Source organism: Furipterus horrens, unplaced genomic scaffold, assembly GCF_987537825.1.
Source record: "Furipterus horrens unplaced genomic scaffold, mFurHor1.1.pri manual_scaffold_4, whole genome shotgun sequence".
NCBI lineage: Eukaryota > Metazoa > Chordata > Mammalia > Chiroptera > Furipteridae > Furipterus > Furipterus horrens.
This window is the reverse complement of record NW_028327174.1, coordinates 30,280,594-30,303,340: the sequence shown is the minus strand read 5'-3', so window position 1 is coordinate 30,303,340 and position 22,747 is coordinate 30,280,594. Positions and strand designations below refer to the sequence as shown.

The window sequence follows — 22,747 nt, the reverse complement described above, 5'->3', positions numbered from 1 at the left end:
ATATTTTAAGAGAAATAGGGTTTTACATTCAGATGTTTCTGGTAGTGGGACTACAATATTCCCTCACTTATCGTGGGTATTATGTTCCAGACCTCCCCTGCGAAGTAGGAACCTTACATTTATTCTACACTGTTAAGCCTACGTAACTTTAACAACATACATATACAGTACTGCAAAATCCTGTGATATAGCAAAAAATCTTCAATAAATAATTAAAAATAATATTTAAAAAAATCCCTCGATACAGTGAGGCCACGATAAATGAACCACGATATAGAGAGGGACTACTGTATATCTCCTGCTTTACTTGAGAAAATTTGATGTAACCGACAAGTATATTAATAAAGGTGATATACTAGATAGTAAGTAATTCAGTAATAAACTAAGCATAGCATGAAAAGAACATGTTTTGTAGAATTAAAAAGGGAAAGACTAGTCGGTACTAGAATAATTTGAGAAGGCTTTGTGGATAAGGTAGGAGGCATCCAGACTCTCAAGGACTGAATAGGATGAAAGTTAGATCAGACTCCCCCCTCTATTCCATTAATTTTTGATTGTTTGGGAGCATTTCTGATGAGGTTATAAACGCAAGTTGAATACACAAAGCAGGGCTGAATGTATGTCGAAAAAGTGACTTATCTGGAGAGGATTCATTTGGCAATAACAAAGTTGTGATTGATAAACATTCATAAAGACAATTAAATTATAAAGTAGTCAAAAGTTAGAGGTAAGAAATGACAAGTCAAAGATAATAATTGAACAGAGAAATGACCTGCCCAAGTTTAGATGACTAGATGCTTTTTAAGTGTGCAATAGAGAACATGTTCTTTACCATGAGTTTCTCAAAAGAGGTTTAATTAAAAAAACATACTATATAACACCTGAAAGTGAGAAAATCAGCCAGGCAAAAGGTATGCAGAAAGTGACATATTAGCTCACTCATATCTAAGATTCTGCTCTTTACAGCTCTGAGTGGGTCAGGTGAAACTGGGGGATGTGGAGGGAAGGGATGCAGGTCGACAAAGCACATTAACATTTTTTCTTTGGTCAGGACCTGAAAGAGCTTTTTTCATCCAAAGTATAGTTTTTTTCTCTTTTTAATGATAGGAGGGGCTATTTGTAAATTGTAGCACTATAATTGCTCTGTCCAAGCAATGACACATCACTGTATTGTCTTAGAGATAAAAGTAGTGAGTTTATATCTCATCATAAATCTCTTTTTCCAAATGGTTTTCCTGGACATAGTTCAAGTAGAACAACCAATTTATTTTTGTCAGCCCTTGCTCTTTTCAGTGACCTCTTATTGAGCAATGTGTTAGATAAAGAGTCTGGTTAGCAATAGTGTGCTACAGAAACACTGACTAAGGCCTTGTGATAGACATTCATGTTGTTCTTTTCTACCCCTTGGGAAAGAAGACACAAGCTGGTTTTAGAAATGATAGCTTCATTCCAATCACCATCCTCACCAAAATGATCTCGAATGTGAAATGTGTGCACACATACATAAATGCACACTTACACATTCACAGCTAATCTTACCTGGTAAAATGACTCGTTGCTTCTAGGTCTGTGTCTTGCGGACGGAGATTATTGTACACATATTTCAGGTCTTGGATTCCACTTAGCTCTGGCAGCCCGGCGTGTAGCATCTTGGCAAAACAAACACACAGACAAAACAAAAAACCTCAGAATAAATGTAAATAAAACCTTAGTTGGTTAAGTTTGGTTAAGCTTAGCTGGTTAATTCTACAAATACACAGAAACAAATTTACATAGCAATGCCTTTCAGTTGTACACATGAAAAAATATAAGTTCATGTTTTGTAACTTGCCATATTTATCAGCAGAGGCAACAAGAATAATAATAGAATTAAAAATCAAAAAGATTGTCAAAGTGCTTGGAGATTAAAAATTTAACTTTATCATAAACTATTTAAATAAGCATGAGAATATTATTTATCCCTATCTTGTCTTCTTGTAGAAGAGGCAAATCCAGCATGGGAAAGTAGAAATAGTAAGATAGTTAATGTCAGAATATGTGGACCCACCATTTAAAATCTGAATGATCTTGCAAAAGTCTTAACTTCTCTGAACTTCCATTTTCCCTATTAATTTATTTATTAAAATTAAATTTATTAGGGTGACATTGGTTAATAAAATTATATAGGTTTCAGATATGCAATCTGTCTCTTTCTATCACCATTTATACTCCCTTCTTCTCATTTTTATTTTATTTTTTAATTATATTTTTTATTCTCATTTTTAAAGTAAATGTAAATATATACAACATATGCTGGGAGAATCAAATAGCTAATAAATAAAAAAGAGCTTTATATTTTATATATTGTTACAAAAAATATATCATAATGCCCATTTTAAGGAAGGAAAACTTAATTTTCCCCAAACTGTAATTGAAGTGTCCAGGCCAAATGGTGTGTGAGCACACAGAGTATAAAACTCATCCCTCTGGTCCTTATTTTATGCTCTTCCATGACTCTATGACTCATACTGTCAGAACATAATTTTCTCTAGTTAAGTGGTGATTGTATTTATTAAAGGTTATTACAGCAATGAAATAATTAAAGGTATAATTGTACAAAGGCTCAGCCATCTTTCTGCCAACCTTCAGAAAAGTACTTTGTTTATATTATAGTGTAGACTGAAGGAATAATCTCTGCAGTTACAGGCAAAAAAAAAAAAAAGATCTTTCTGAAATGTGAACTTTGCAAAAAAAAAAAAAAAAGAAGAGGAATGATGTCATCAGTACCTCTATGACTAAAATTATAAATTATTTTCTGTTCTTGAATCATGGTACTTTTAAAGTTGTGGAAAGTTAAGAACAATGTTATTGATCCTAAAAATAAAGGATGTATTGAGAATATGGTTATGGCAGATGGGTGAAGTTGTGATTGACTTGATGAAGTTCAAGTGAGAAAAAAAGAAAAGAATTTGAAAATGTTTTTCTTTCCTCCTGCCCTATGCAGTTTGAGGGAAACAGCACATAGAGATGAACAGAGGAGAACAAGACATCTTCCATTTTTTCATGGAAAGAAATCCAGGGTCTCCTGTGAGTAAGCGACAAGAGATTGGGTGGAAAAGGCAAGGAAGGTAGGATGTTGTAGCAATATAAAAATTTTTATTCTAAAGGGAAGACATAGTTCTTTTAGTGTCTCTAAATGGGCAATAAAATAATTGAATTTTACTTTGGAGAGATCATTGTTGTTATTTTATTTTATTTTTTAAATCCTCATTCGAGGTTACAGTAGTCCCTCACTATATCGCGGTTCACTTATCATGGCCTCACTGTACCGCGAGATTTTAAAAAATATTATATTTAATTATTTATTGTGGATTTTTCACTGTATCGCGGGATTTTGTAGTACTGTATATGTGTGTTGTTAAAGTTACGTAGGTGTAAGAGTGTAGAACAGATGTAAGGCACCTATTTCGCGGGGGTGTCTGGAATGTAATACCCATATAAGTGAGGGAATGCTGTATGTTCATTGACCTTAGAGAAAGAGGAAGGGAGGATGGGAGCAAATGAGGGAGGGAGGGAGAGGGAGGCACAGTGATGTGAGAAACATCCATCAGTTGCCTCCCACACATGCCTCAACCAGGGATTGAACCTGCAACCAACCTGCAACCTTATGGTGTATGCGGCAATGCTCCAACCAACTGAACCACTTGGTCTGGGCTCACTGTTGTTATTTAAAAAAAAATAGATTTAAGTGAGGCCAAATAAGAGACTTGATTAGGAGACTATTTAGGAATGAAGATAAGCTATCAGACTTTAAATATAAGTAGAATGAGAAAACTGGGGCCTTGATAAGGTGTACCGGAAGGGCTGGGCAGGCCCAAACCGTAGAGCTGTGTGTCAGTAGCCAGTGGAGAGCAACTGCAGCCGCGGAAACAGACCAGGTGGTCCCGCAAAGTTGTCAGCAGCCTCTCTTCATGGATGATCTAGCACCTCAAATTCAGGATATCTAAATTGACCAAATTGTCCTGTAAACTTCCTCCTCTTTCCTGTTTTATCTCTGTTTTCACTTCTTCCACTGTCCAGCTAACAAGAAATTCACATTTACTTGTGTTCCTTCTTCTTTCCAATTGCCAGGGTCAATCACTTAATTCTATAAAAGCTGCCTCAATAGTCTCCTGTATCCATTCCCCTTTCCATTGCAGTTGTTGCCCTAGTTCAGCCCCACACCTTCGTTTGCTTAGATAACTTGAATAGCTTTTTTCTAGTTCTCCAAACCCTCCTTAAAGCACCATAAGTCCTCTTTTTTTATTTTTTATTTTTTTTATTTTTGGTTTTTCAATTACAGTTGTCCCCCTTTCCCCCAATTTCTCTCCCCCACCCAACCCACCCCCTCTCCCGCAATCATATCCCTCCCCGTTGTCCATGTCCATGAGTCATTTATACGGGTTCTTTGACTAAACCCTTCCCTTATTTATCCCCCTTCTCTCCCTCTCCCCTCCCCCCTATTGACTGCTATTCTGCTCTTTGTTCTATTTAGTTCCTTTGTTTGTGTTGTTCTTTAGTTTCCTGTATTAGGTGATATCATATGGTATTTTTCTTTCTTTGCCCGGCTTATTTCATTAAGCATAATTCTCTCTAATTCCATCCATGTTGCTGCAAATGGCAAAAGTTCCTTCTTTCTTTCTGCTGCATAGTATTCCATTGTGTAAATGTACCACAGTTTTTTGATCCACTCATCTACAGATGGGCACTTAGGTTGTTTCCAGCACTTAGCTATTGTAAACAGTGCTGCAATGAACATAGGGGTGCATAAGTTCTTTAGAATTGGTGTTTCAAGATTCTTCGGGTATAATCCTAGTAGTGGAGTCGCTGGTTCAAAAGGCAGTTCCATTTTTAGTTTTTTGAGGTAATTCCATACTGTTCTCCATAGTGGCTGCACCAGTCTGCATTCCCAGCAACAGTGCAGTAGGGTTCCCGTTTCTTCACATCCTCACCAGCACTTGTTGTTTGTTGATTTGTTGATGATGGCCATTCTGACTGGTGTAAAATAGTATCTCATTGTGGTTTTTATTTTCATCTCCCTGATGGCTAATGATGTTGAGCATTTTTTCATGTGTCTATGGACCTTCTGTATGTCCTCTTTGGAGAAGTGTTTGTTCAGGTCCTTTGCCCATTTTTTAATTGGGTTGTTTGTTTTCTTGATGTTGAGTTGTATAAGCTCTTTATATATTTTGGAAATCAGTCCCTTGTCTGTGATGTCATTGGCAAATACATTTTCCCATATGGTTGGTTTCCTTTTCATCGTGCTGATATTTTCTTTTGCTGAGCAGAAACTCTTTAGTTTGATGTAATCCCATTTATTTATTTTTTCCTTTATTTCTCTTGCTTTAGGAGATGTATCCGTGAAGAAATTGTTACGTGAGATATCTGATATTTTCTTGCCTGTGTTTTCCTCTAGGACTTTTATGGTGTCACGGCTTACATTTAAGTCTTTGATCCATCTTGAGTTTATTCTCGTGTGTGGTGTAAGTTGGTGGTCTAGTTTCATTTTTTTGCAGGTCCCTATCCAGTTCTCCCAGCACCATTTGTTAAAGAGGCTCTTTTCACTCCATTTTATGTTCCTTCCTCCTTTATCAAATATTAGTTGACCATAGAGGCCTGGGTTTATTTCTGGACTCTCTATTCTGTTCCACTGATCTATATGTCTGTTCTTATGCCAGTACCAGACTGTTCCATGAATCCTCTTGATAGATATAATTACTGCCTTCTTTATTCTACAATCACATCTTGTCCCATCTCTTTCACAATACTTATCACTGCCTAAATTTTACTATATTTTGTTCATGTATATGTTTTTCAGATTAGATTTTAAATTCTTTGAGAATAAGAACTAGGTTTTTATTCAATGTTGAATTGTCTATATTGCCTAGCATGGTGCTTCATAAATAATAGAACTTAAAACATGTCTTTGAAATAATAAATGCATAAATGAATGAATAAAAAATACCTGACCCTATTAGGAATTGAAAACCTATAAGTTGCAAGTCCAGCGTTTGACTACTAAACTTAAAATCAACCATAGGGAGATATATTCTCAAAAGCAACAATAATCTAGATTGGGCTTTACCTGATCAGTTCTGTACTTAGAGTTCTAGAAATATCTGTATACTTATTGAGGGCATTTCCCCATTTGTCACACTGTGATTGTCCATTTGCTAAGAAAAGTCCTCTTCTCTAGATATGAATTGCTTCCTAGTTTTTATGGATACCCTGAACTCACACCTGCTTGCTTAGGACTCTGTCAAACATTTCCTTCAAAAATAGATGGACAACAGGTAGGGATATGATTGTGGGAGAAGGGATGGGCTGGGAGGGGGAAGTAATGGGGGAAGAATGGGACGACTGTAATTGAAAAACCAAAAAATAAAAAAAATAAAAAAAATAGATCCTGTACTTGTTACTTGCTCCTTCCTCTGCTAACACACATACATGTGTGCATGCACACGTGTACATACACACACACACACACACACACACTATACAGGTGTGAAGAGCACCCAACTTCAAGTCAGAACTTCAGCTCTCTCCTTAGCATGTGGCTGACAAAAGGTAGCAAGTGCTGACCTTGCCCTTGTTGATATACTCCATTCTTTAAAGAGAAGCATGTAAGTGCTGTGAATCTACACATCAAAGTAAGAGTTGCCTCAGGCCTGGGTCCATTTAGCCATGTCTGTTCTCTGACCTACAGAGATGTAGTCCAAGTGTCTCCTCACTTAGATTACATGGGTAATAACTTTAATTGCAACTATAGGAAAAGAAAAAAGTGGCTAGTGCAAGCAATGAACACATAAGTTCTTTTTAAAGGACAGAAACATTAAAAATTTTTTCTATTTCTATTCTCCTACTAAGTCCACATCTATTTTGATAGTTGTGCTTTGGAAAGCAGACAGTCTTCACCACCACATAGAGAAGTCAGAAAGATTTCTTCTGGGAAATATCTGGTATAATAATGGGTGTGAAAAACATTTTAAGCTGGGTGAATGGTCCCTATGTTCTTTGGGAACCTTCCATAATAGCTGATATTGATTTTTTAATGAGAGAAAAGCTGATGAAATACAGGCTTTTATGTGAGTGCATTTAGCCAGCAACACACTTGAGTCTCCTGCAGATGTTGTGCTTTTAAGCAGGATGGAAATTTCATGGATTATTTTTTCTCTGCTTTTTCCAGGAGTAAATTAAAAAAAATATGAATACCTGGAAACATGCTGCTCTCTACTGAGGATGAGCCATTAACTCTGTTGTATACTTACCAAATGCCTGAAGCTCCTGGCTACTGACCATTCATGAAAGATACAACTCATGACTCACACCAAGTATTTCTTAAATTGTAACTGGGTCATGGTGCAATAGATTGAGTTCTTTTAAAAGAATTTACACAGCAAGAGTCAATTTGAGAGAGAATTGAGGGAAATGTAGATCACCCACACAGGTAGAAAATAACTTTCATAAATTTAAATTTGGTTTCTATTATAAGAAGTTATAGTACAGAAAGTGTGGTCCTGAAACCTTTATTGATGCTTTGATTATCTACAGAATGCCATGTGAAAATTGAAAAGAAGAAAATCAAGAGGTAAATGGCCAGAAGCAGAGGGATTAACACACTGCTGTTTACACACACACACACACACACACACACACACACACACACACACACATTTGTTCATTGGTCTAATTGGTCCACAGTGCCTCTGATCTCTGCTGCAATTTCTGTGACAGTCTAAATCTAAGATTATATGCTTAATCTGAATTAGTATTCTTCACTGCCAAATATTCCTCCTTAGCCTAAAATCAAGACTTGAATAATTAAAATATAGGGAGATTTTTTTTATATATAATATACCAGAAACATTCAATATCTGATTTTAATATTATGAGATTTTTAAAAATAAACAAATGAGTATAATAGAACCAGATGCATGGATATGTGGAACAATCTGACAATGATCAGAAGGGAGCGGGGAGGGAGATAAGGGTGGAAAGAAAGGGAAGGGACTAAAGAACATGTATGAATGACTCATGGACATGGACAGGGTGTGGGACTGATTGTGGGGGCAGTAGGTGGGCTGGGCAGAAGAGGGCATAGGGAGAAAAACTGAGAAAACTATACTAGAATAACAAAAAAATTAAAAAATACCATATGTCTATATTTTTCAATGAAATAAAATTACATTAACTCCAAAATTTAATGATTATTTAATATACCATGACTCATGCTAGCATTTTTTTTTAAATAGAGAGAAAAATTTACTGAATAAGAGAAAAAAGTTCACCAGTAGCTTTCTGAATCTATTTTTTTCAAAAAGCTGTTCTTTCACATCACCTGCTCACTTATCATTCAGTGTAATTTTAGCGTCTCCTGAGGAACAGCATAAACTATTTGTGCTTTTCTGCTTTGGGTTTATTTTTCAAATGTCTGGTTCAATTCATAGTTAGTATGGTACTTAATCTTGTATGTAGTTATTACAGCATTATAGACATTTAGACATATTGGATGCCTCAGTTACCGGTGTACATGAACTTTATCTTCCTTATTAAATAGAACATTTTAAGACTGACTGGGTCTCATATGTTAATGTATCCTACACAATTTCTTGCATGTAGTAAATACTCAAGAGCTCATGGATTCATGAGTTAACATCTGCTAATTTCCAAGTAAATATTAGAATTTATACTATCTAAGTATTTATTAGGTAAATGGAGTCAAGGTCACAGACTCAGTTCTTGTAGAGTTTCCTTTGTGGTATGAACCATAGTGCATATCATAATTGCAATAGGCTAACAGAATTCATAGATAAAATACAACTCTACCACCCTGGCTGCTGTGGCTCAGTGGATTGAGCGTCAGCCTGTGAACCAAGTGTCGCTGGTTCGATTCCCTGTCAGGGCACATGACCAGGCTGCACACCAGATCCCAAGTTGGGGGCACATGAGAGGCAACCACACACTGATGTTTCTCTCCCTCCCTTTCTCCTTTGCTCTCTCTCTAAAAAAAACAGATAAATAAATAAATAAATAAAATTTAAAAAATAAATAAACAAATAAAGATTACAAATCTACCAATATCAGTCACTGGTCATTATTGGAAAGCCAACTGGATTCTGAAGATGGACAGAAATTTATAAATCCAGTTTACATATGAAGAAACTAAAGTGTCTTTGTATATGAAGGGTTACATATAGTAGTTTTAGAAATTCCCATTTTTCAAGACACAGAAAAGAGAAGTAAGGTACATATGTTGTTTTAACGTTAAAACAATGGTCCAAGTCAAACCTTTATTGTAACAAGGTCAACATTTATTCAGTACTGCCTAATAAAACTCTTCTGCAATGATGGAAATGTTTTATAGCTGTGCTGGCCAATCTGGTACAATTAACCACATGTGTGAAGTGCTATTGAGCATTTGAAATGTGGCTAGTGAGCTTAAGGAGATGAATTTAAAATTTTATTCAATACTAATTAATTTAAATTTAAATAACTGCATGTGACTAGGGGATACTATATTGGATAGTACTATTATAGATGAACAAGGTTCTAGTATAATACATTAACTGAATCCTGCTTTATGGCAGGTACTGTGCTAAGTATCTTATATTAATTATCTATTAGGGTTATTATGAAATGTAAAGCAATTAACACTCATAAAGATATTAGTATAGTACTCATGCAAAGCATTCACTATTAGGTTATGTATTTATCAATCCTACATCTATATGGTAGGTGCTATTAGCTTCATTTAGTAGATGAGGAAATAAAGTCTTACCAGAAGAATGTAGCCAGCAAAATGCCAGACTAGGATTCAAACCCAGGAAGGCCTGGCTACCAAGTTTGTGTCCTTAACAGCATCTAGCAGAATTATTGTCAACTGAAGCATCTAAACAAGTTGTTTTGATGATCATATAGATTCCAGACACCATACTGACTTACCAAACATGCATTTCTGTCCTACAGTTTGCTGCAATAACTAGTGTGTATGTATGTGACCAAATGAATCACTACTTTCTTCTCCCAGAAGACATTTCAGACAGATCCCTCCCCTTTCGCCCTGCATAACTGATCACCATCTCTTTGTATTGGAGAGTGGAATGAAACATTGAATTTTCCCCTGTTGGTCAGCAGAGAGCATATAGGACCATGACTCAGTAGACCAAATGCATACTACTAAATGAAGCATTCTCTGGTTGAATTGCTTGCAAATGACCTCACATTTTTGATTCTCAGTTTCTAATCTGAATAATAGGCAAGTGATCAAAGGCAGAGTTTGGGACGGGAGCCAGGAGAAATCCTAACCTCATCTACATCATCAAGTTGCCATTATGTGTAAGTGTGATAGTTTTTTAAAAGTACTTTTGAAAAAAATCCTAAAGCACAATACAACTGATACAATATTCTAAATTACTCTTCTTGATCTTTAATCAAAATATACTGAGATAACCCTTGATTATATCAATATTACCTTGAATAGAAATGTTTAGGACAATAATTGTGAACAAATGTAATAAACTTGATAAGAAATGTGTTTATAAGCTATACAACCGTATGTTTAGTTTGTTTGTTTCTTTCTGTTTTGAATAGCTCTTTGGGGAACTCCAAGCGATTAGCAAAAAATAGACTACTCATAGACAGGCATTAATGAAGCTTATTATTATTATTTTTTTGTTATTTCCCTAATGGACTTACCATTTCTAGCATGTTCAAGATTAGTCGGCTGTGTCTTCTAACAATATTATAAGCTCGACAGCAAAGCTCCACAAAATCTTGGAAATGCTGTGGGTTTTTCCCACCTTCTGTAATAAAGTATTCCATCTCCGAAGTAAAAATAAAAGGGGCTCGGTCCCTATAAACCAAACAATAACAACATTAAATAGGAAAATATATGGTTTGTAGAGTTAATTAGGCAGTTACAACAACTTATTTCCATTAAAATGTTTTTTTTTTCTTGGTTATTTTATCTCTATTCTAATTGATGAACCTTCTTCATTATGGGACAGCAGGAGAAACTTGCTAATTGTTGACTTTGAATGATATAGCTGGGCTGTAACAGAGAGAGAAGGACAACATATTTTACAGTGTCAACCTACATTGTCTCAAGTATTTAATTCCAAGTTATATGTGATGGAAATGCTGTCCATTAAAAATTAATGTAAGGATAAATTAATAATGAAGGTGATTTACAGAAAATACATTTACTGCTAAATTTTGAAATAATTGAACAGATCATGTGTTTGATTTCGTTTTTTGTTTTCTTTGAAGATATGTTCACTCTTTAGAAAACCATTTCATGTAAAAGCTGTGGTATGTAATCACAAGTTTTTTTCAGATGGCAACTTATGAAAAAAGCAGATTTACCAATTCACTATCATATGCTTAGTAAGGAAAAAAAGATGTAGCTGTAGTATTTCATTTCACAATAGGTCCAATAAAATACTTAGCAAAAAGGAGGAAATATAAGGTGACCATGTTGGTATATAAGTAATACTGCTCCCTAAAGTCCCAAGGGTAGAAAACCTGAAAACAAAGGACCAGAGAGATGACCCTGTTTCCCTTATTTTTTGTCTTTTTTTTTTTTCATGTTATTTGAGACATGAAGGGGTCTGAGATGAAGCGTTAGCACTTCTAATGGAGACCAGTAGAAGAAAGATTGGAAACATCTCTTTGATTAAGTCTCACTTATTGAATAAGAAAAATAACACAACAGAGTATTTTTTAAAATTAATTAATTAATTAATTGTTTTTCTTTTACAGTTGTTCCACTTTTTCTCATTGCTCCTCCCCCACCCAGCCCACCTATTCTCCCACAGTCAATCCCCACCCAGTTGTCCATGTCCATGGGTCATTTATACTAGTTCCTTGACTAGACCCTTCCCCTACTTACTTCCCTTTCCCCCCACCCCCACAACCCTCAGGTAACTGTTAGTATTCCTTGTTTACTTGCCTCTGGTGTTATTTTGCTCATTTGTTTGTGTTGTTCATTAGGTTCCTGTATTAGGTGATATCATATGGTATTTGTCTTCTGCTGCCTGGCTTATTTCGCTAAGCATAATTTTCTCCAGTTCTATCCATGTTGTTGCAAATCGTAGGAGTTCTTTTATTCTTTCTGTTGCATAGTATACAGAATTTTGATGCTGATTTGACCTAAAATCTTCTACAAGTATTTAAAATGGGAATACAGTTTTGGATTAAAAATTGTTTTAAGAAATTAAGATTTTTGAATGAATTGAAATAAATTTGGGCCTAGCAACTTAGATATAACTAACATTAGTCCAAGTAGTAATTGAAAAATGTCATGGATTACTGAGGAAGCCTCTTGTTTTATTTTTTCTTTTATTAATGATAAAGAATAATTGTATTTTTTAAGGTTGCTATGCTTCATTATCTTAGTAAAATGTAATAGAGTGGAAAATCTTGCTAATCTGTCCTAATTAACCAGATCTTTCAGAAGTCTGGATATTTAAATCAGAGAGTTACAATCCAGGTATTTTGTGGCTTATCTGAGACAGTGAGACAGAACTTTTGTGGCTGATTGGACTTGGCAGGTGAAGTATTTTAAAGAAAATAAATAACTGACCCCTGTTTGGTTGTGGTTATTTTATTTTATCTTATTTTGTAGTCATGTTACCATTTAACATTAGGAGGAGAGGCTGGTATAACAATACTCTCACTTAAGATTATATTTATTCATTTGAGCACATTCATTCAATAAAATTTATTGAGCACCTAAACACTAATGAATGTGCCTCATGAATCAAGTTCAAATTAAAAAAAAAATATGCTCAAAATCCTTTTATATTTGGCTTTCATTGACTCGTCCAACCTGAGTTTACTTTATAGACATTTATCTTAGCCAGGGTAGGAGCAGAGATATTGAAACATAAAATATAGGATGGGTCGTAATCCTAGACCTGCCATATCTCAATTTTCTCATGTCTGAAGTGGATAAGTAATACATAGCTCTTAGAAATGCTGTGAAGGTTAATAGGGAAAATGTACACAAATGTATGACACACGAAGAGGGATACACGCTTGTGAATTGTTATGATTAGAGGCTCTAGGCAGAGCAGACAGACTGTAAGCCCTGTCGGTCAAGTTTCAAATCATGTTCTATCACTTACTAAGTTCTGTGACCCTTGACAAGTCACTTATCCTCCTTGCGCCTTAATCTCCTCCTCTGTACAATGGGGCTAAGAGTACTGGACTCCTGGGACTAAATAGGTTAACTTATAAAAAGTTCTTAGAACACAGCCTGGCAAAGAGTAAGCACTCCACGAATGCAAAATACTATTATTAGTTCCCAAACTTATAAAAGGGTTCTCAGTCCTGAAACTTGCCATAGCTAAAATTTCCCTCTCTCTTCAAAATGCCATCAGTAAAATCTCATCTTTCCTTCCAAGTTTAATTTACTCCCAGCTCCTCCATGTGATTAAGTCTCACTCATTGAATATGCAACATTTTGGTTGCATAAGGCTTTAAGTGGACATTTGAATTCGGTAATATTTTACATATATCACTCACCCATGTAGTCATCACTATTGCTAACATTTTAATCAAGTATTAGAAATATCTTAGATTTTCATAATCAGAAAAAAATCTCAATTTTTGTATAAAAGTTTTTCAATAGTTTTTTTTTCTACTCTCTATATTACATTTACTATATTAAAGGGAACTTTAAAAATAATTTTAAGAGTCTTAGATTTACAATTTCCTGAAATTTTCTTGCTTCTCTTCAATGGAGAAAAATGTTTCATCAAATTGACTTCTGTCAGAAAGTGTTGGTAGTTATGCTCAAGTTTGTGTGATAGTATATTTCCTTCTGTGTCAATCACCAGTATAAATTAGATGAAGAAACATCATAGCAGAAAGTCAAGTACTCCAAAGAAACACCCAAGTTGGAGATAATATAAACTAATAATAATATTGAAGAACATAATTTTAGCCATGTATAAATATTATAGACTAAATTTTTAGTGTGCTCAGCAATATAAAATCGTGCATCTTTTCTATGTGATTTACATGGCTAATTTCTGAGCAGTTTTTAAAATAACTAAAAATTAGACTAACATTTTTCTATAAATGGAAAGAAACTTTGCGTGTGAAACAGAACCATCCTCTGTTTCTACAGGCTGCAGGAATCGTAGCTGGGATTTGTTTTATCAGTGCACTGAAGTGTGAACCTAATCTACGGTCGCAGAATTCATGGACTGGAGACTTTTGTTTCAGGTTTAAGCAAAACTTATAAATCTGAGAAATAAATTGCTTGTGGCAAGAGGGAAGATTGGAAACTGTTTGATCTCTTACAGTCTAACTGTTATTGAATTCTGAATCATATATTGAAAATCTTTCATTTATAGTTGTACAAATTCACCAAAACATTTTGTTGTGACAATTCTACATTTGTCCAGATTAGTGGTTTTACCATTACTTGCCCAAGTCCTACCTGTTTCTGCTTCTGTACCTTTTGCCTTTACCTGTATTGTTCCCCTTTTCTAGCCGTGTTTCTCTCTATATATAACCTAATGACTTAATGTCCTGATAGGGCTTTTCAAGAGATAAGGATTATATCTATGTTTTTTTAAATAATTTATTTTTATTTTTTTGTTTGTTTATTTATTTTATTTTTAGAGAGAGGGGAAAGGAGGAAGAGAGGGAGAGAAACATCATTGTGTGGTTGCCTCTCACTCGTGCCCCCAACTGGGGACCTGACGTGCAACCTAGTCATGTGCCTTAACTGGGAATCGAACCAGCGACACTTGGCTTGCAGGCCGATGCTCAATCCACTGAGCCACAGCAGCCAGGGCGAATCTTTTTTCTTATAATTAATCTATCCCTTGCTAATTTATGTTTTACTTTGCCTTATCTTTTTACTTAGTCCTATAGCTAATATAGTTTATTTTTTATAGTTTCTAGTTGTCTTATAATATTTTCTCACCAATGAGCTGTGATTTTTGCAGGTAAAGAAAGTAGTTTACCTTTTCTTAATTTAATCTTTATGTATATTTTCCATTATCACTTAATCCCCTTATACCCACCTCCCACCAGTGATCACCACACTGTTGTCCATGTCCATGAGTCCTTTTGCATTTTTGCTCAATCCCTTCACCCACTAACCTACCCCCCACCCACTAGCTGTTATCTGCTCTCCATCTATGGGTCTGTATTTTGCTTGTTAGTTCAGTTTGTTCATTAGAGTCCACACATGAGTGAGATCATATGTTTTTTGTTTTTCTCTGATAGGCTTATTTCATTTAGCATAATGTTTTCTATGTCTATCCATACTGTTGCAAAGGGTGAAATTTTCTTCTTTTTTTTATGACTGAGTGGAATTCTAGTGTGTAAATGTCCCATAGTTGTTTTATCCACTCACCTACTGATGGGCACTTGGGCTGCTTCCATATCTTAGCAATTATAAATAATGCTGCAATGAACATAGGTGTGCTTGTGTTCTTTCAAATTAGTGTTTTGGGTTCTTTGAATATATTCCCAGAAGTGGGATTGCTGGGTCAAAAGGCAGATCCATTTTTAGTTTTTATGGTATCTCTATACTGCTTTCTACAGTGGCTGTACCAGTCTGCATTCCCACCAACAGTGCACTAGGGTTCCCCTTTCTTCACATCCTCACCAGCACTTGTGGTTTATTGATTTATTGATGATAGCCATTCTGACAGGTGTGAGATGGTATCTCATTGTGGTCTTAATTTGCATTTCTCTGAATAGTGATTTGAATGTCTTTTCATATGTCTAATGGTCATCTGTTTGTCCTCTTTAGAGAAGTGTCTATTCAGGTCTTTTGCCCATTTTTTAATGGTTGTTTGTCTTTTTTGTGTTGAGTTTTGTAATTACTTTATAAATTTTAGATATGAACCCCTTATCAGATGTATCAGTGAATATGATCTCCCATTCTGTGGGTTGTTAATGATTTCCTTTGCTGTGCAAAAACTTTTTAGTTTGATGTAGCCCCATTTGTTTATCTTTTCTTTTGTTTCCCTTACCTGGAGAGATATATCCAATAAAAAAAATTGCTATGAGCAATGTCCAAGATTTTGCTGCCTATGTTTTCTTCTAGGATTTTTATGGTTTTGGGCCTAACCTTTAAGCCTTTGATCCATATTTAACTTATTCTTATGTGTGGTATAAGAAGGTGGTCTAGTTTCATTTTTCTGCATGTATCTATCCAAGTTTCCCACACCATTTATTGAATAAACTATCTTCAGCCCATCGTATGTGCCTGCTTCCTCTGTTGAATATTAATTGACTATAAAGGTATGGGTTCATTCCTGGGCTCTCTATTCTGTTCCATTGATGTATGTGTCTGTTTTTATGCCAGTACCAGGCTGTTTTGATTACTAAGGTCTCAGAGTATAGTTTCATATTAGGTAGCGTGATTCCTCCAACTTTTTTTTTTCTTTCTCAGGATTTCTGTTGCCATGTGGAGCCTTTTGTGGTTCCACATACATTTTTGAAATATTTTTTCTAGTTCTGTGAAATATGTCATTGAAATCTGGATGGGAATTGCATTGAATCTATAGATTTCTTTGGGTACTATGGACATTTTAATGTTGTTAATTCTTCCTATCTATGAACATGGTAGGTGCTTCCACTTATTTGTATCTTCTTCAGTTTCCTTTTTCAGTGTCTTATAATTACTGAGGACAAGTCTTTTACATCCTTGGTTAAGTTTATTCCTAGGTATTTTATTCTTTTGGAAGAAATTGTGAATGGAATTGTTTTTTTAATTTTCCTTTCTGTTAGTTTGTTATTGGCATATAAAAATGCAACTGATTTCTGGATATTAATTTTGTATGCTGCTACTTAGCTCAATTCATTTATCAGTGCCAGTAGTTTCTTGGTGAAATCTTTGGGACTCCTCTATGTATAATGTCATATCATCTGCAGATAAAGACAGTTTTACTTCCTCCTTTCCAATTTGGATGCCTCTTATCTCTTCTTCTTGTCTGATTGTTGTGGTTAGGACCTCCAGTACTGCACTGAATAAGAGAGGTGAAAGTGGACATCCCTGTTTTGTTTCAAATCCTAAGGGGAACACTTATAGTTTTGGCCCGTTGAGTATGAGGGTGGCATTGGGATAGTAATATATGGCCTTTGTTATGTTTAGGTGTGTTTCTTCTATTCTCATTTTGATGAGAGTTTTGATGATAAATTGACACTGGATTTTATCAAAAGCTTTTTCTGCATCTATTGATATAATCAATGTGGTTTTTATCTTTCATTTTGATTATGTGGTGAATCACATTTATTGATTTGTGAATGTTGTACCAATTTTGCATTCCTGGAATAAATCCCACTTGATCATGGTGTATGATCTTTTTGATGCATTGCTATTTGGTTTGCTAATATTTTGTTGAGGATTTTAGCATCTATGTTTATCAGGGATGTTGGCCTATAATTTTCTTTCTTTGTAGTATCTTTATCTGGTTTTGAATTAGAATAATGATGGCCTCATAAAATGAGTGTGGGAGCTTTCCCTCCTCTTGAATTTTATGAAATGGTTTGAGAAGGAAAGGTGTTAGTTCGTGGAATGTTTGGCAAAATTCACCTGTGAAGTCATCTAGTCCAGGGCTTTTGTTTGTTGGGAGTTTTGTGATTACTGCTTCAATTTCATTAGGTATAATCTGTCTATTCAGATTTTCTGATTTTTCATGATTTAGTTTTGGAAGATTGTATGTTTCTAAGATTATATCCATTTCATCCAGGTCATTCTGTTTTTTTCACATATAATTTTTTATAATATTTTCTTACAATCTTTTGTATTTCTTTGGTAACAGTTGTCATTTCTTCTCTTTCATTTATGCTTTTATTTATTTGGGTCCTTTCTCTTTTTTTCTTGATGAGTCTAGTTACAGGTTGATTGATCTTGTTTATCTTTTCAAAGAAGTAGTTCTTGGATTCACTGATCTTTTGTATCTTTCTTTTTAACACTATTTTGTTTACTTCTGCTTTGATCTCTATTATTTCCTTCCTTCTACTCACTTTGGGTTTTGTTTGTTGTTTTTTTTCAAGTTCCTTTAAGTGTGGAGTTAGATTATTTGAACATTTTCTTGTTTTTTGAGATAGGCCTATAATGTTATAAATTTTTCTCTTAGCATTGTTTTCCCTGTGTCTCAGAGATTTTGGGTTGTTGTGTTCTCATTTTCACTTGTTTCAAGGTTTCTTTTGATTTCTTCCTTGATCTTGTTGTTGACTCATTCATTGTTTAATAACATGTTATTTAGCTTCCATGTCTTTTCATATTTTTCAGTGTTCTCTTGTGATTGATTTCTAGTTTTATAGCATTGTGGTCAGAGAGGACACTTGATATGATTTCAATCTTCTCAAATTTATAAAGACTTGTTTTGTGCCCTAACATGTGGTCTATCCTAGAAAGCATTCCATGTGCTTTTGAAACATATATATATATATATATATATATATATATATATATATATATATATATATATATATATATATTCTGCTGCTTTGGGGTGAAATACTCTGAAGATACCAATTAAATCCATTTGATGTAGTGTGTTGTTTAGGGACATTGTCTCTTTTTTGATTTTCTGCCTGGAAGATCTATTCATTAAATTCAGTGGGGTGTTAAAAAAAACCCAGCTATGACTGTATTTCTGTCTGTATCTCCTTTTATGTACATCAAGATTTGCTTTACCTATTTAGGTGCTCTTATGTTGGGTTCATAAATGTTTACTAGGATTACATTCTCTTGTTGGATTGTTCCCTTTATTATTATGTAGTGTCCTTCTTTGTCTCTTACTATAGCCTTGGTTTTAAAGTCTATTTTGTTGGATATAAGTACTGCTACCTCAGCTTTTTTTTCTTTTCCATTTACATAAAATATCTTTTCCAACCCTTTATTTTTAGTTTGTTTCTATCTATAGATCTGAGATGGGTCTCTTGGAGGCAGCATATATAGGTTTTGTTTTCTTATCCATTCAGCTACCCTATGTCTCTTGGTCAGAGCATTTAAGCCATTTACATTTAAGGTGATTATTACATATCTAGTACCATTTTATTGTTAGACTGTTTTCCTCTGTTTTATTTTTCTTTTCTTTTCTTTTCTTTCTTTTTTTTTTCTTTTTCTTAAAGCAAGCCCTTTAATATTTATTGCAGTACTGGTTGTGTGTTAACAAACTCCTTTAGCTTCTTCTTGTCTGGGAAGCTCCTTATTTCTCCTTCAATTTTAAATGATAGCCTCTCTGAGTACAGTAGCGTTGGTTATTGGTCCTTGCTTTTCATCACCTTGAATATTTCATGCCACTTTCTTCTGGTCTGAAATATTTCTATTGAGTAATCAGATGCCAGTCTAATTGGTACATCCTTGTATGTTACTACCTTCTTTTCTCTTGTGACTTTTAGGATTCTCTCCTTGTCTTTAAGTCTTGTCATTTTAATTATGATGTATCTTGGTGTAGGCCTCTTTGGGTCCAACTTGTTTGGGACTCTGAGCTTCCTGGACTTGTGTGACTTTTTCTGTCACTAGCTCAGGGATGTTTTTGATCATTATTTCTTCCAATAGTTTCTCCATTCCTTGCTTGCTCTCTTCTCCTTCTGGTATTCCCATGATGCAGATGTTATTAGGCTCCATGTTGTCTAAAATATTTCTTAAGCTCTCCTCACTTTTTAAAATACTTCTTTCTTTTTGTTGCTTTGCCTGGGTGTTTTTTCCTACCTTGTCTTCCAAAACACTGATTCAATCCTCTGCTTCATCTAACCTACTGTTTACTTTCTCCAGTGTATTATTTATTTCAGATATTGCATTTTTTTTCTGACTCATCCTTTTTTATAGTTTCTGTCTTTTTTCCATGCTGTTGAGTATCCTTATAATCATTACTATAAACTATCTACCTGATAAATTACTTGCCTTCATTTTATCTAGTTCTTCTGGAGAAATCTCCTGTTCTTTCATCAGGGGTCTGTTTCTCTGTCTTCCCATTTTGGCTGCTTTTTGTATTTTCCACCTTAGCTTCTAAAATAATCAGCTGTTAAATTGATCATTTGCTAATCTAAATCAAGCTGTAAGCAGCAGCCAAGCTTAAGAACTACAGGATGGGGCAGGGTAATTCCTATGGGTGGGGCTACTGCTTCCTCTCAGGAGTGTTATTCTTGAGAGAGATGGCCCCTGCACTATGGGCAATGACTCAGCACAGGGATGCTGGCAGCTGTTCCTTCAGTTCTTTCCCCAGGGCCACCAACTCCAGACTCTCCTCACATGACTCTAGTCTGCTCTGCTCTCCCTCTGCTGGATCCTAGGGTAAGTGACTGCAAATGAAATTTTGTGCATTGGCCCTTTAAGAGGCTCTCTGTGTTCCCAGGTATTTCTTCCTGGCAGACAGAAATCCTGCTGCTTTTCACAGCTGGATGTTATCTGGATTCCTTTCCAGCTCTGCTGCTGTAGGCTGGGGAGCCCAACTTGAGGTTTAGACCCCACACTTCTCAGGAGGAAACCCCCCTTCCCAGCCACTGAAATATCCCTCTGGAACTTCATCTGCCACCTTTGGAAGCCCAGCCAGCCCTCTCTTGCTTACCAGTCTTGTTGTGGTGAAGTAGTTTCTTCTGTCTGACCTTGGTTATAAGGCTTTTCTCCAGCTAGTGTTCAGTTGGGTATTCTGGATGATATCTCTACAATTTAGTTGTAATTCCAGATTGATCCTGGGAAAAGGTTAGTGAAGCTTCTACTTCTTCTTTTGCCATCTTAGATCCCTATCTTTATTTTTTGTATTCTTATTGTCTTAAACAATATTTTGGTGGTATTCTGCTACATGCAATGAGTAAAGCAGTAAATAAACATAGCTTACACAATGGAGAGCTTGTGATAATTTAGCATTTATGTGGGAATGCCACATGAGCAAACTTATTCATTATGATTCTGTCATTTTTTTTGTCAAAGTTAATTTTTTGTTAACATGATCAGCCTTTTATTGAAATTCTTATTCTGTAATATTGCTGAGAGTATTTTATATGTTTCCAATATTGGTGAGAAATGAGTATTAGTTTAAAATGTACATATATTTGTGAAATTTAAGACTATTTCTATTACAAACATTCATTATTGAGACAAAGAAATTAATCTGATATGGAAAATATAAGGAAAATAAAATTCTGTTTGTTATTACTTATGCATAAACTTACCCTTTTCACCATACTGTAGATATAACCTCTTTGTATACAGTCACTATAATACCAAGATCACTATCATTAAGCATTTACAGATTGCCAACTCAAACAATACAAAAAACATGAACAGACATTTCACAAAAGAAAATGTGCAGATGGTAAACAAGCACATGAAAGGATGTTCAACATCATTAGCCTTTAGAAAAATGCAAATTAAAACCACAATGAGCTATCACTAAATACCTATCAGAATGGCTAAAATAAAAAGTTAATTACAATACCAAATTCTGGCAAGTATATGGAGAAACTGGATCATAGTGATGGAAAAGTAAAATGGTATATCCACAATGGAAAACCACTTGGCAGTTATTTAAACAACAATAACATGCAACTACTATACAAGCTAGCAACTATACTTTTGTGACTTTGTCTCACAGAAATAAGAATATATTCACACAGAAGCAGCTTTATTTGTAATAGCTAGAATCTGGAAATAGCCCAGATATCCTTCAATGGGTGAATAATTAAATCGTCGTCGGCAGCCGTCCGTCTTGAGAGACGATGGCGTAGCTTCCTGAGAGTCTATCTGCACTGCCGAGAATGGCTGTGCAGTCCGATTCGGGAGTGACAATCCCTGCCGCACTTGGTACAGGTGAAGGCAGATGGCTGTTGTTGCTGCTGTTGACGCTGCTTCCGCCTCGATCTTTTCTGGGCCGCCTCCTCGTTGCGCGCAGCCTCCGCGCGTGACGTACCTTGCCTGACCGCGAGCCTCCAGGCTAGGCGGTCGTCCGCTTGAACTTCCCATGTGTTGAGATTGATGGAGCATTGTGTCATGTCCTTTTTGCAGATGTCTTTGAACTGCAGTTTTGGGCGCCCTGTCATCCTCTTGCCTTCTGCTAGCTCGCCGTAGAGGAGGTCTTTGGGGATACGGCCTGCATCCATTCTTTTGACATGGCCGAGCCACCTGAGGCGTCTCTCGCTAAGAACTGCATGCAAACTGCTCATATTGGCTCGCTTCAGCACCTCGGTGTTGGGGACCTTATCCTGCCAGGCGACATGCAGGACGCGTCGCAGGCACCTCATGTGGAAGCTGTTGAGTTTCCTTTCGTGCCTTGCGTAGGTGGTTCACGTCTCTCTGCCATAGAGGAGAGTGCTGAGTACGCAGGCTTGGTAGATGCGCAGTCTGGTTTTCTCAGTGAGGCTGGAATTGTTCCACGCTCGCCGGTTCAGTCTGGCCATAACTGTGGCTGCCCTGGTGATTCTCCGGTTGACCTCCAAGTCAACTGACAGAGAGCTCGAGATGGTGGACCCGAGGTAAGTGAAGTCGTTGACAACCTCCAGGGTGTATCCGTCGATGGTGATGCATGGGGGAGTCCCCGTGCCTTGAGCCATAACATTCGTCTTCGTCAGGCTGATGGCTAGTCCGAACTCCTTGCATGCGTGAGAAAGGCAAGTGACTAGCTGCTGGAGTCCCTCTTCGGAGTGTGATGTCAAAGCTGCATCGTCGGCGAAGAGCATCTCACGGATGAGCACCTCTTTGACTTTGGTCTTGGCTCGTAGACGGGCCAGGTTGTAGAGCTTGCCATCG

The 22,747-nt window shown here is 35.9% G+C and overlaps 1 protein-coding gene across 1 annotated transcript in view; it reads right to left on the bottom strand.

Annotated features, from left to right (window-relative positions):
- PIK3C2G (phosphatidylinositol-4-phosphate 3-kinase catalytic subunit type 2 gamma) overlaps nucleotides 1–22,747 on the bottom strand; it is a 283,426-nt gene that overhangs the window by 70,994 nt on the left and 189,685 nt on the right. The window contains exons 26-27 of the mRNA XM_090275472.1: nucleotides 10,714–10,870; nucleotides 1,540–1,649 (exon numbers count right to left, since the gene is read on the bottom strand). Of these exons, the coding sequence (XP_090131598.1) occupies nucleotides 1,540–1,649; nucleotides 10,714–10,870 (267 nt within the window). The remainder of the gene's footprint in view (nucleotides 1–1,539; nucleotides 1,650–10,713; nucleotides 10,871–22,747) is intronic.